Genomic DNA, 15,000 nt, shown 5'->3' with positions numbered 1-15,000 from the left:
AACTTGTGTTTCGTTTGCTGCTCTCGACAGCTGTTCTTCCCACACACACTACCTGCCGATACAGGTGCACTATCCCTCCCTCCCTCCCCAGGTAATACCACAGCAGCAGAGTTGATACTGAACACCAAACACTCCTCCCTCTAAGTGCTAGTCTCAGTATCATTGGTGTGGCGAGGCTGTCTGTCAGCTGTCTAATGAATGCATGAACATCCAGTAACTTGCAGGAGCAGGAGACCGAGCGAGAGAGGGAGAGATAGACAGAGAGAGAGAGAGAGAGAGCGAGAGCGAGAGCGAGAGCGAGAGCGAGAGCGAGAGCGAGAGCGAGAGCGAGAGCGAGAGCGAGAGCGAGAGAGAGAGAGAGAGAGAGAGAGAGAGAGAGAGAGAGAGAGAGAGAGAGAGAGAGAGAGAGGGAGAGGGAGAGGGAGAGGGAGAGGGAGAGGGAGAGAGAGAGAGAGAGAGAGAGGATTATAATTAATACTTCTCTCCAAGTATAATGGTATAATCTAGAAGATTAATAATTTTATCTCAAACTCTCATTGCCCTCTCCTCCATGACATAAAAGCTTGGGGAAAAGATGTCTACCGACATTTCGCAACCATAGCAACAATACTTCTGGTGGCCAGCGCTAACATTTACCATGGCAACTTCCAGAAGGTGAAGCTCCATGATTGAGTCCAGTTAACTGATTGGGGGATTGAGTCCAGTTAACTGACTGATGGATTGAGCCCATTTACTGACTGATGGATTGAGCCCAGTTAACTGACTGGTGGATTGAGTCCAGTTAACTGACTGGTGGATTGAGCCCATTTACTGACTGATGGATTGAGCCCAGTTACAGACTGAGGGATTGACCCCAGTTAACTGACTGGGGATTTTGAGTCCAGTTAACTGACTGGTGGATTGAGCCCACTTACTGACTGAGGGATGAGCCCAGTTAACTGACTGGGGGGTTGAGTCCAGTTAACTGACTGGGGGATTTGATTCCAGTTAACTGACTGGGGGATTGAGTCCAGTTAACTGACTGAAGGATTGAGTCCAGTTAAATGACTGAAGGATTGAGTCCAGTTAACTGACTGGGGGATTGAGTCCAGTTAACTGACTGAAGAATTGAGGCCAGTTAACTGACTGGGGGATTGAGTCCAGTTACCTGACTGGGGGGTTGAGTCCAGTTAACTGACTGGGGGATTGTGTCCAGTTAACTGACTGAAGGTTTGATTCCAGTTAACTGACTGGGGGATTGAGTCCAGTTAACTGACTGGGGGATTGATTCCAATTAACTGACTGAGGGATTGAGTCCAGTTAACTGACTGGGGGATTGAGGCCAGTTAACTGACTGGGGAATTGAGTCCAGTTAACTGACTGGGGGATTGATTCCAGTTAACTGACTGGGGGATTGAGGCCAGTTACCTGACTGGGGGGTTGAGTCCAGTTAACTGACTGGGGGGTTGAGTCCAGTTAACTGACTGGGGGATTTGGGTCCAGTTAACTTACTGGTGGATTGAGTCCAGTTAACTGACTGGGGGATTGTGTCCAGTTAACTGACTGAAGGATTGAGTCCAGTTAACTGACTGGGGGATTTGGGTCCAGTTAACTTACTGGTGGATTGAGTCCAGTTAACTGACTGGGGGATTGTGTCCAGTTAACTGACTGAGGGATTGAGTCCAGTTAACTGACTGGGGGATTTGGGTCCAGTTAACTTACTGGTGGATTGAGTCCAGTTAACTGACTGGGGGATTGTGTCCAGTTAACTGACTGAGGGATTGAGTCCAGTTAACTGACTGAAGGATTGAGTCCAGTTAACTGACTGTGGGATTGAGTCCAGTTAACTTACTGGTGGATTGAGTCCAGTTAACTGACTGGGGGATTGTGTCCAGTTAACTGACTGAGGGATTGAGTCCAGTTAACTGACTGGGGGATTGAGTCCAGTTAACTGACTGAGGGTTGAGTCCAGTTAACTGACTGGGGGATTGAGACCAGTTAACTGACTGGTGGATTGAGTCCAGTTAACTGACTGGGGGATTGAGTCCAGTTAACTGACTGAGGGATTGAGTCCAGTTAACTGACTGGGGGATTGAGTCCAGTTAACTGACTGGGGGATTGAGTCCAGTTAACTGACTGGTGGATTGAGTCCAGTTAACTGACTGGGGGATTTAGTCCAGTTAACTGACAATAAGGAGCTCAACACCAAGACAATGGTCTTCGTCCAAAATGGTGCCCTGTTTCCTATGTAGTGTCCTACTTTTGGCCAGAGCCATATATGATAGAAAATAGGGTGCCATTTCAGATGTGTCCATCCTTCTGATATTCTATAGCACAGTACCACAGCCACACCCTCAGTGGAACACTTCAATAAAATACCCTTTTCTTTTAATCCCTTTTTCGTTTCAGTTTCCTCAACACTCCTGGAAAGAGATGTATTAATCCTCTTTAGGATAAAACAATGTTTCCCTCTGTCACGCCCTGACTCTGGGGACTCTTATTTGTTGAGTCAGGGTGTGATTTTCTATGTGGTGTATATCTATGTTTACATTCTAGTATGTGTATTTCTATGTTGGCCGGTGTGGTTCACAATCAGAGGCAGCTGTCGCTCGTTGTCTCTGATTGGGGATCATACTTAGGCAGCCTATTGGCACTCGTTAAGTTGTGGGATCTTGTTCCGTGTGAGGTTTGTTGTGTGTTACCTTTGGACGTCACGTTTCGTTTTGTTTATTGTTTTGTCGTTGTTTATTAAGTTTATAATAAACATGTATGCATATCACGCTGCGCCTTGGTCTGACCCGTCTATGAACGAACGTGACACCCTCTTTCAAAACTCTTCTCTCCCTGATTTTGTCCACTTTTCCCTCTCTGTTTTTCCCCTCCTTCCCTCCCTCTCTGTTTTTCCCTCCTTCCCTCCATCTCTGTTTTTCCCTCCTTCCCTCCCTCTCTGTTTTCCCTCCTTCCCTCCCTCTCTGTTTTTCCCTCCTTCCCTCCATCTCTGTTTTTCCCTCCTTCCCGCCATCTCTGTTTTTCCCTCCTTCCCTCCCTCTCTGTTTTTCCCTCCTTCCCTCCATCTCTGTTTTTCCCTCCTTCCCTCCATCTCTGTTTTCCCCTCCTTCCCTCCATCTCTGTTTTTCCCTCCTTCCCTCCATCTCTGTTTTTCCCTCCTTCCCTCCCTCTCTGTTTTCCCTCCTTCCCTCCCTCTCTGTTTTTCCCTCCTTCCCTCCATCTCTGTTTTTCCCTCCTTCCCTCCATCTCTGTTTTTCCCTCCTTCCCTCCCTCTCTGTTTTTCCCTCCTTCCCTCCCTCTCTGTTTTTCCCTCCTTCCCTCCCTCTCTGTTTTCCCCTCCTTCCCTCCCTCTCTGTTTTTCTGTGGCTTCACAATAGCCATATTAAGGTCTGTTCTCTGTGCATTGCCATGTGCAGTAGCAGTGTAGCGGGAGCTTGGAATACTGGTCCACTGGTCAAGTGGCAAAGGAACAATGGCGACTTCTACACCAAACCCCTTCTCAATACCCAGAGCCACAGGAAGAGAGGGAGGAGAGAAGAGGAAGATCCATTCCATAGGATTACAGTAGAGCACGAAAGAAAGACAAGAAAGAGAGGGAAGAAGCAGCTGAGCTGAAGGGATGTTACCAGAAATCCCTCTATAACCCCCCCCCCCCCCCCCCTCCCCCCAAAACAAAAAAAATTAAATGTCTGAATGAAAGAAAGAGAGAGAAGGGAGGACACAAAGAGGCATCTGCCTGGAGACTAAGAGACATTCTGTTTTATTGCAGCAGAACCAATACTAGAGCTATACAGAGTGAGTTAAAGCTATTTTCATATATCCAGGTACCTGGAGGGAGGTTTCAGTCCACTCCGGTGTGCACTAAGGGGGTGAGGGGTGAGGAGGGGTGAGGAGGGGACACTGAAGAGAGAGGGAGTGAGAAAAGGTATAATATTAAAGTCTGTGTGACGGTACCTTGTAAGAGGACTCCTCCATTTTTTCTGAAGAAGGGACTCCCTGGCCATATCGAAGGACTGGACATGCTGCAGAAAAAGAGAGAGAAAAAGACAGAAGGCATGAGTAAAACATGACCCTCAGATTTAACTTCAAACAAGTTATAACCTATCCCAAGGAGTGACCAATAATGACTAGTTATAGCTGCTACCTCCATCAAATGACAGCCCTGTAGAAGCATTTCTCCAATCTAGATACAACACATAGCAAGGGGGTTTCAACAGGTCAATTACACTGGGGAACGTGGTCTTCTAACCACATGAGCAGTCATCGAAACACGCACACACGAACTCGCACAGACACCACTTTGCTCTGAGAGGGTGTGTGGGTTATCAGTCTCCTAATACCTTTATCTCCACAGTGGGAGAATCAGGACTCAGCTCTCTGTTCTACTCCCTCTATCACTTTTCCTATAGTATCCCTCTCTCTCTGTCTCTCGCTTTGTAACCTCTCTCTCCATCTCTCTATCTCATTCGAATGTCTCTCTTTATCTCCCTCTCCCTTAATGCTTGTTTCTCTCTCTCTCTCTCTCTCGCTCTCTCTCTGTCTCTCTCTCTCTCTCTCTCTCTCGCTCTCTCTCTCTCTCTCTCTCAATTCAATTTAAGTGGCTTTATTGGCATGGGAAACATATGTTAACATTACCAAAGCAAGTGAAATAGATAATAAACAAAAGTGAAATAAACAATAAAAGAATTAACAGTAAACATTACACTCACAAAATGTTTAAAGAATATAAACATTTCAAATGTTATATTATTTGCAATGTTGTAACAATGTGCAAATAGTTGAAGAACGAAGGGGGAAATAAATAAATATAGGTTGTAAATTATTTACAACGGTGTTTGTGCTCTACTGGTTGCCCTTTTCTTGTGGCAACAGGTCACAAATCTTGCTGCTGTGATGGCACACTGTGGTATTTCACCCAATAGATAAGGTAGTTTATCAACATTGGATTTGTTTTCAAATTCTTTGTGGATCTGTGTAATCTGAGGGAAATATGTGTCTCTAATATGGTCATACATTTGGCAGGAGGTTAGGAAGTGCAGCTCAGTTTCCACCTCATTTTGTGGGCAGTGTGCACATAGCCTGTCTTCTCTTGAGAGCCAGGTCTACCTACGGCGGCCTTTCTCAATAGCAAGGCTATGCTCACTGAGTCTGTACAAAGTCAAAGCTTTTCTTAAGTTTGGGTCAGTCACAGTGGTGAGGTATTCTTCCACTGTGTACTCTCTGTTTAGGGCCAAATAACAATCCAGTTTGCTCTGTTTTTTTTTTGTTGATTCTTTCCAATGTGTTAAGTAATTCTATTTTTGTTTTCTCATGTTTTGGTTGGGTCTAATTGTTTTCCTGTCCTGGGACTCTGTGGGGTCAGATTGTGTTTGTGAGTCCCAGTACCAGCTGAATGAGGGGACTCTTCTCCAGGTTCATCTCTCTGTAGGTTAGGGCTTTGTTATGGAAGGTTTGAGAATAACTTCCTTTTAGGTGGTTGTAGAAATTAAATGCTATTTTCTAGATTTTGAACATTATCGATAATCGTCCTAATTCTGCTCTGCATGCATTATTTGGTGTTTTACGTTGTACATGGAGGATGTTTTTGTAGAATTCTGCATGCAGAGTCTAAATTTTGTGTTTGTCCCATTTTGTGAATTATTGGTTGGTGAGTGGACCCCAGAACTCACAACCATGGAGGGTAATGGGTTCTATAACTGATTCAAGTATTTTTAGCCAGATCCTAATTGGTATGTCAAATTTTATGTTCCTTTTGATGGCATAGAAGACCCTTCTTGCCTTGTCTCTCAGATCGTTCACAGCTTTGTGGAAGCTACCTGTGGCGCTGATGTTTAGGCCAAGGTATGTATAGTTTTTTGTGTGCTCTAGGGCAATGGTGTCTAGATGGAATTTGTATTTGTGGTCCTGGCAACTGAACCTTTTTTGGAACACAATTATCTTTGTCTTAATGACATTTACTGTCAGGGCCCAGGTCTGAGAGAATCTGTGCTGGAGATCTAGGTGCTGCTGTAGGCCCTCCTTGGTTGGGGACAGAAGCACCAGATCATCAGTAAACAGTAGACATTTGACTTCAGATTCTAGTAGCGTGAGACCGGGTGCTGCAGACTGTTCTAGTGCCCTCGCCAATTTGTTGATATATAATTTATGTTGAAGTGGGTGGGGCTCAAGCTGCATCCCTGTCTCACCCCACGGCCCGAGGACATTTTAACCACACAGTTGCCCTCCATCTTCTCACACAGATAGGGACACACACACACACACACACACACACACACAAACACACACACACACAGGCATACACTCCAGACTCCCACACTCTCAAACACACAAAGGCACACGCACACACACACACACTCCCACACACACAGCAGATAGCAGTGACACAGCTAGTCTGTCTCCTGCCACGCTTCATGTTAATCTGCTTACTCCATATTAACTAATTGAGCTGTAGAACAAACAGTGGAGCAGGAAAGGAAATGGCTTGCAGCATGGCTGTCTGCATAGACAGTATAGCCCAAAAACTGTGTGTGTGTGTGTGTGTGTGTGTGTGTGTGTGAGTGTGTGTGTGTCTTTATGTGTGTGTGCATCACCAGCTTAGACACGCACTTGATGAGTTGCCATTGAAATCAACACGTCTCATTTTGCCTGAGAAAGAGATGCCCCCATCTCATTTAAACGACGGAGAGCGAAGGAGGAGAGAAACGACGTGTTCAACAGGAACCTTAATCAAGCACAGAGCGACCTGCTCCTCCATCACTTGGTCTGACCTGACAATTTGGGATAATTTTGTTGAGGAGAGGAGAGGAGAGGAGAGGAGAGGAGAGGAGAGGAGAGGGCCATCACCATATCTGCTCTTCATACGGAGACTTTCAATTAGCACTGTCGGAACGCTGACACACACACACATACACATATAAGCAAGCACGCACTCACTGAGCCAAACAGGCACACACAGACACACAGTCACAAACACACACGCATACAAACACACAGGCCACACCACGAACACACACACACAAACACACATACACACATATTTGTTGACGGATGATTAAATCATATTTCAGTCTCTCTCACCAGGAGCCTTATGCCTAACAGCCTCATTAGCATATCAGTCGCCTGGCAACCGAAACAACATCGTCAACTTCCTTTTTCCTGTGTTGGTATTCATGTCTTTGTTTGGAGACATCCAGCTTCAAAACACCACTATGGATCACAGTCAAATCAATAGCCGGGCGAACGCCAGCCAACTTTCTCCTCTTGAATGTGATATCATTTTTACCATTTAAAGAGATGAGAGCTCACTAAGTAATTCATTGAGATATTCCAAGCTCGTTTTGACTGGTATAAAACCAACTCTTTATGCTCCATCTATGAAATAAATATGAAATAAATTCTCTATACATGAAATCACTAGTTGTGAAGGCAGGCAGTTGTAGGGAAAGCAGAAAAGTGCAATTTGTCATGAAGCTGACATCTTTAGGGCTGTAATGTATGTGCATAGTGTATTATTATTTTTGTTTTATATTTTTTAATTTTATTTAACCTTTATTTAACCAGGTAAGCCAGTTGAGAACAAGTTCTCATTTACAACTGCGACCTGGCCAAGATAAAGCAAAGCAGTGCGATAAAAACAACAACACAGAGTTACATATGGGGTAAAACAAAACATAAAGTCAAAAATACCACAGAAAATATATATACAGTGTGTGCAAATGTAGTAAGTTATGGAGGTAAGGCAATAAATAGGCCATAGTGCAAAATAATTACAATTAGTATTAACACTGGAATGATAGATGCAAGAGATGATGTGCAAATAGAGATACTGGGGTGCAAATTAGCAAAATAAATAACAATATGGGGATGAGGTAGTTGAGTGGGCTAATTTCAAAAGGGCTGTGTACAGGTGCAGTGATCGGTAAGGTGCTCTGACAACTGATGCTTAAATTTAGTAAGGTAGATAAGAGTCTCCAGCTTCAGAGATTTTTGCAGTTCGTTCCAGTCATTGGCAGCAGAGAACTGGAAGGAATGGCGGCCAAAGGAGGTGTTGGCTTTGGGGATGACCAGTGAGATATACCTGCTGGAGCGCATACTACGGGTGGGTGTTGCTATGGTGACCAATGAGCTAAGATAAGGCGGAGATTTGCCTAGCAGTGATTTATAGATGGCCTGGAGCCAGTGGGTTTGGCGACGAATATGTAGTGAGGACCAGCCAACAAGAGCGTACAGGTCACAGTGGTGGGTAGTATATGGGGCTTTGGTGACAAAACGGATGGCACTGTGATAGACTACATCCAATTTGCTGAGTAGAGTGTTGGTAGCTAATTTGTAAATGACATCGGCGAAGTCAAGGATCGGTAGGATAGTCCGTTTTACGAGGGCATGTTTGGCAGCATGAGTGAAGGAGGATTTATTGCGAAATAGGAAGCCGATTCTAGATTTCACTTTGGATTGGAGATGCCTACATTACACAGTAACATAGTGTATTATAAGCCTACATTATACAGTAACATAGTGTATTATAAGCCTACATTATACAGTAACATAGTGTATTATAAGCCTACATTATACAGTAACATAGTGTATTATAAGCCTACATTATACAGTAACATAGTGTATTATAAGCCTACATTATACAGTAACATAGTGTATTATAAGCCTACATTATACAGTAACATAGTGTATTATAAGCCTACATTATACAGTAACATAGTGTATTATAAGCCTACATTATACAGTAACATAGTGTATTATAAGCCTACATTATACAGTAACATAGTGTATTATAAGCCTACATTATACAGTAACATAATATATTATAAGCCTACATTATACAGTAACATAGTGTATTATAAGCCTACATTATACAGTAACATAATGTAGTATAAGCCTGCATTATACAGTAACATAGTGTATTATAAGCCTACATTATACAGTAACATAATGTAGTATAAGCCTGCATTATACAGTAACATAGTGTATTATAAGCCTACATTATACAGTAACATAGTGTATTATAAGCCTACATTATACAGTAACATAGTGTATTATAAGCCTACATTATACAGTAACATAGTTTAAAGTTTAAAAGTTTAAAAAGCGCCTTTGTTTTCCTAAAAAGCTGAGTCTCTCACAGTCACAGCACCCTACTTTCCCCTGCGCTTGAAATAGAGAGGGCTCTGTTGGCTGGGCGAAGTGTGTGTGTGTGTGTGCGTGCATGTGAGTGTGTGTGTGTGTGCGCTTGAGCGTGTGACATGCAGTTTGCGCTGACTAAACCATTGTTCCACAATGACTACAGAATGAGCGCCAAAAATATGTCACTTTCTTTGAGACTGAAATAATTGTTATGAGTTAGATAAGTCCGAAAAGATCTATTGAGCCCTAGTGTACAGTACAGTAGGTGGAGTGATAGAATAGCCCTGGTTAGGCTGTGTCGTTAGGTTAGTTCACCAGGAGTCAGTCCAGTAAATATCTATTGAGCCTAGTGTACAGTACAGCAGGTGGAGTGATACAAAAGCCTTGGTTAGGCTGTGTCGTTAGGTTAGTTCACCAGGAGTCAGTCCAGTAAAGATCTATTGAGCCTAGTGTGCAGTACAGTAGGTGGAGTGATAGAATAGCCCTGGTTAGGCTGTGTCGTTAGGTTAGTTCACCAGGAGTCAGTCCAGTAAATATCTATTGAGCCTAGTGTGCAGTACAGTAGGTGGAGTGATAGAATAGCCCTGGTTAGGCTGTGTCGTTAGGTTAGTTCACCAGGAGTCAGTCCAGTAAAGATCTATTGAGCCTAGTGTGCAGTACAGTAGGTGGAGTGATAGAATAGCCCTGGTTAGGCTGTGTCGTTAGGTTAGTTCACCAGGAGTCAGTCCAGTAAATATCTATTGAGCCCTAGTGTACAGTACAGTAGGTGGAGTGATAGAATAGCCTTGGTTAGGCTGTGTCGTTAGGTTAGTTCACCAGGAGTCAGTCCAGTAAATATCTATTGAGCCCTAGTGTACAGTACAGTAGGTGGAGTGATAGAATAGCCCTGGTTAGGCTGTGTCGTTAGGTTAGTTCACCAGGAGTCAGTCCAGTATTTATAGTCCCAGATCAGTGTTTCCGCTGCAGTCATTTAACTATGGTGCTGCGCCACGGCAAAATCCTTGCCGCCACGGCAAAAAAAAAAGTGAAACAAGAATAAAAAATTCTGTCGAGGCGCACTTTGAAGATACTAGAACAATCCACACGTACTTTTCCTCAACAAACAAAAACGGGTAATGAATAATAAATTGGACAACCCCAGAGTAGAATAGTTTATCTATTTACCTTGTTGGCTTCTTGTGTGTTCTATTCGAAATAAATATTCCTCTCGAGGCGCATTCAAGTTACGAGCACCATAATAACGGAAACCTGCATTTTGACAAGCAGTGAATGCACAATCACGGGGAAAACAGCAGTTTTAATGGACTTTGTTAAAAAGAGGGGAATCCCAGCTTTCCATTCCTACTTTATTTATTTCTCAACTCCTAAAGGACAATGACCCTAAGAAATACTGCTAAAGCAACATTTGAATGGTTTAAGGGGAAACATTTAAATGTCTTGGAATGGCCTATTCAAAGCCCAGACCTCAATCCAATTGAGAATCTGTGGTATGACTTAAAGATTGCTGTACACCAGCGGAACCCATCCAACTTGAAGGAGCTGGAGCAGTTGTGCCTTGAAGAATGGGCAAAAATCCCAGTGGCTAGATGTGCCAAGCTTATAGAGACATACCCCAAGAGACTTTCAGCTTTAAATGCTGCAAAAGGTGGCTCTACAAAGTATTGACTTTACAACAACACAGAGCTGGGTTTAAAGGGATAAAGTGACATGAGACAGTCTTGAACCAGAAGCTTCACGCTAACATGGAAACAGCTGTTAAGTGTTTTGACGGAAGTGACCCTATACCTGTTTTCTGTTCAGTAGCCTTTGAAGCCCGTCTAAGACGTGGAAGTGTGTGTGTGTGTGTGTGTGTGTGTGTGTGTGTGTGTGTATGTGCGTGTGCGTGTGTGTGTGTGTGTGTGTGCGTGCGTGTGCGTGTGCGTGTGTGTTTGTGCATCTCAGGATCCAGCCCTAAGTCTTCAGACACACTATTTAACAGAAGTCAAACTGGCATTGACACTCTGAGTGTGTTGTTGGTAGTGATGGGAAGTTCAGCTCTTTTTACTGACTCTGAGTGTGTTGTTGGTAGTGATGGGAAGTTCAGCTCTTTTTACTGACTCTGAGTGTGTTGTTGGTAGTGATGGGAAGTTCAGCTCTTTTTACTGACTCTGATCGTGTTGTTGGTAGTGATGGGAAGTTCAGCTCTTTTTACTGACTCTGATCTTTTCGAGTCATTCAGTCAAAAGAACAAATCAATCGACTCATTTCGTTCATTTGAGTCAGTAATGCCCAGAGCATGCAGGATCCCCTACCGGCGAACGATGAACTGAAAACTTGAAAGAGTCATGATTCTACGAGCCTCTTGTTCACATGTTGTTTGGAGCTGTCATTTGTTTGAATGAGACTTGTAAACATGTCTTTAAACAATGTACCCAATTTGTAAGTCGCTCTGGATAAGAGCGTCTGCTAAATGACGTAAATGTAAATGTAAATGTACATTTGTTGATTGCTAGGCATACAAATAAGATTATTTATTGATACATTTGTAACAAGGTGTAGTTGTGGTCGCTACCAGACTAGATTGTGAACGACTCTTGGCGGAATGCATTGCTTGACTGCTGTGAGGGTGATAAGCACAGTCGTTCGCGAACTGCAGCCCCCCCAAACGATTTGTTCTCGAGTTCGAGTTTGTTGAGCAGAGGCTGTGTATGTTTTGGTTCTACAAAGCTGTGTCCATCATAATGTTCAACAATCAATGAATTGCAGTCATTCTTGCACCAAGCGATAAATTATCAGTTCTGAACATGTATTTTTCTTCTCTATGCTCATTATCTATTTTCCTGTGCGCAAATGACAGACAGTTGGTGGTCGGAGCACGTCTCTGGAGCCGGAGGAGCGTGTATTAACCCTGCTCAAATTAACTAGTCACTCAGAAAAACGAATCATGACTCTCGAGTCTGTAGAAAGAGTTGAATAACAAATCGTTCCCGAACTGCACATCACTAGTTGTTGTGTGTGTCAGTAAGTACTATGTCTGGGATTAGGAGAGAGGGAGAGTGGTTTAATGCCACAGAGCAGAGTGGAGCTAGTGAGTACTATGTCTGGGATTAGGAGAGAGGGAGAGTGGTTTAATGCCACAGAGCAGAGTGGAGCTAGTGAGTACTATGTCTGGGATTAGGAGAGAGGGAGAGTGGTTTAATGCCGCAGAGCAGAGCAGAGTGGAGCTAGTGAGTACTATGTCTGGGATTAGGAGAGAGGGAGAGGGGTTTAATGCCGTAGAGCAGAGTGGAGCTAGTGAGTACTATGTCTGGGATTAGGAGAGAGGGAGAGTGGTTTAATGCCGAGGAGCAGAGCAGAGTGGAGCTAGTGAGTACTATGTCTGGGATTAGGAGAGAGGGAGAGTGGTTTAATGCCGAGGAGCAGAGCAGAGTGGAGCTAGTGAGTACTATGTCTGGGATTAGGAGAGAGGGAGAGTGGTTTAATGCCGTGGAGCAGAGCAGAGTGGAGCTAGTGAGTACTATGTCTGGGATTAGGAGAGAGGGAGAGTGGTTTAATGCCGCAGAGCAGAGCAGAGTGGAGCTAGTGAGTACTATGTCTGGGATTAGGAGAGAGGGAGAGTGGTTTAATGCCGCAGAGCAGAGTGGAGCTAGTGAGTACTATGTCTGGGATTAGGAGAGAGGGAGAGTGGTTTAATGCCGCAGAGCAGAGTGGAGCTAGTGAGTACTATGTCTGGGATTAGGAGAGAGGGAGAGTGGTTTAATGCCGTAGAGCAGAGTGGAGCTAGTGAGTACTATGTCTGGGATTAGGAGAGAGGGAGAGTGGTTTAATGCCGTAGTGCAGAGCAGAGTGGAGCTAGTGAGTACTATGTCTGGGATTAGGAGAGAGGGAGAGTGGTTTAATGCCGAGGAGCAGAGTGGAGCTAGTGAGTACTATGTCTGGGATTAGGAGAGAGGGAGAGTGGTTTAATGCCGAGGAGCAGAGTGGAGCTAGTGAGTACTATGTCTGGGATTAGGAGAGAGGGAGAGTGGTTTAATGCCGCAGAGCAGAGTGGAGCTAGTGAGTACTATGTCTGGGATTAGGAGAGAGGGAGAGTGGTTTAATGCCGTAGAGCAGAGCAGAGTGGAGCTAGTGAGTACTATGTCTGGGATTAGGAGAGAGGGAGAGTGGTTTAATGCCGAGGAGCAGAGCAGAGTGGAGCTAGTGAGTACTATGTCTGGGATTAGGAGAGAGGGAGAGTGGTTTAATGCCGTGGAGCAGAGCAGAGTGGAGCTAGTGAGTACTATGTCTGGGATTAGGAGAGAGGGAGAGTGGTTTAATGCCGTAGAGCAGAGCAGAGTGGAGCTAGTGAGTACTATGTCTGGGATTAGGAGAGAGGGAGAGTGGTTTAATGCCGTAGAGCAGAGCAGAGTGGAGCTAGTGAGTACTATGTATGGGATTAGGAGAGAGGGAGAGTGGTTTAATGCCGAGGAGCAGAGCAAAGTGGAGCTAGTGAGTACTATGTCTGGGATTAGGAGAGAGGGAGAGTGGTTTAATGCCGTGGAGCAGAGCAGAGTGGAGCTAGTGAGTACTATGTCTGGGATTAGGAGAGAGGGAGAGTGGTTTAATGCCGTGGAGCAGAGCAGAGTGGAGCTAGTGAGTACTATGTCTGGGATTAGGAGAGAGGGAGAGTGGTTTAATGCCGTAGAGCAGAGCAGAGTGGAGCTAGTGAGTACTATGTCTGGGATTAGGAGAGAGGGAGAGTGGTTTAATGCCGTAGAGCAGAGCAGAGTGGAGCTAGTGAGTACTATGTCTGGGATTAGGAGAGAGGGAGAGTGGTTTAATGCCGTAGAGCAGAGCAGAGTGGAGCTAGTGAGTACTATGTCTGGGATTAGGAGAGAGGGAGAGTGGTTTAATGCCGAGGAGCAGAGCAGAGTGGAGCTAGTGAGTACTATGTCTGGGATTAGGAGAGAGGGAGAGTGGTTTAATGCCGTGGAGCAGAGCAGAGTGGAGCTAGTGAGTACTATGTCTGGGATTAGGAGAGAGGGAGAGTGGTTTAATGCCGTAGAGCAGAGCAGAGTGGAGCTAGTGAGTACTATGTCTGGGATTAGGAGAGAGGGAGAGTGGTTTAATGCCGTAGAGCAGAGCAGAGTGGAGCTAGTGAGTACTATGTCTGGGATTAGGAGAGAGGGAGAGTGGTTTAATGCCGTAGAGCAGAGCAGAGTGGAGCTAGTGAGTACTATGTCTGGGATTAGGAGAGAGGGAGAGTGGTTTAATGCCGAGGAGCAGAGCAGAGTGGAGCTAGTGAGTACTATGTCTGGGATTAGGAGAGAGGGAGAGTGGTTTAATGCCGTAGAGCAGAGCAGAGTGGAGCTAGTGAGTACTATGTCTGGGATTAGGAGAGAGGGAGAGTGGTTTAATGCCGCAGAGCAGAGTGGAGCTAGTGAGTACTATGTCTGGGATTAGGAGAGAGGGAGAGTGGTTTAATGCCGCAGAGCAGAGTGGAGCTAGTGAGTACTATGTCTGGGATTAGGAGAGAGGGAGAGTGGTTTAATGCCAGCAGAGCAGAGTGGAGCTAGTGAGTACTCATGTCTGGGATTAGGAGAGAGGGAGAGTGGTTTAATGCCTAGCAGAGCAGAGTGGAGCTAGCGATACTAGTCTGGGATTAGGAGAGAGGGAGAGTGGTTTAATGCCGCAGAGCAGAGTGGAGCTAGTGAGTACTATGTCTGGGATTAGGAGAGAGGGAGAGTGGTTTAATGCCGCAGAGCAGAGTGGAGCTAGTGAGTACTATGTCTGGGATTAGGAGAGAGGGAGAGTGGTTTAATGCCGCAGAGCAGAGTGGAGCTAGTGAGTACTATGTCTGGGATTAGGAGAGAGGGAGAGTGGTTTAATGCCGTGGAGCAGAGCAGAGTGGAGCTAGCG

The 15,000-nt window shown here is 44.9% G+C and overlaps 1 protein-coding gene across 1 annotated transcript in view; it reads right to left on the bottom strand.

The window, feature by feature from the left end:
- Window positions 1-3,829: 3,829 nt before the first annotated feature.
- Window positions 3,830-15,000, bottom strand: part of LOC311123177 (forkhead box protein N3-like) — a gene marked incomplete at both ends in the record, with an annotated part of 86,827 nt that continues 75,656 nt past the window's right edge. Inside the window, 2 exons of the mRNA XM_084197440.1 lie at window positions 3,830-3,849; window positions 3,943-4,010. Coding sequence (XP_084053566.1) covers window positions 3,830-3,849; window positions 3,943-4,010 — 88 coding nt within the window. The remainder of the gene's footprint in view (window positions 3,850-3,942; window positions 4,011-15,000) is intronic.

This window comes from Coregonus lavaretus, assembly GCF_964263955.1.
Source record: "Coregonus lavaretus genome assembly, contig: HAP1_SCAFFOLD_674, whole genome shotgun sequence".
In the NCBI taxonomy this organism is placed as follows: domain Eukaryota; kingdom Metazoa; phylum Chordata; class Actinopteri; order Salmoniformes; family Salmonidae; genus Coregonus; species Coregonus lavaretus.
The sequence above is the reverse complement of the archived record's forward strand: the minus strand, read 5'-3'. Positions and strand labels throughout refer to the sequence as shown.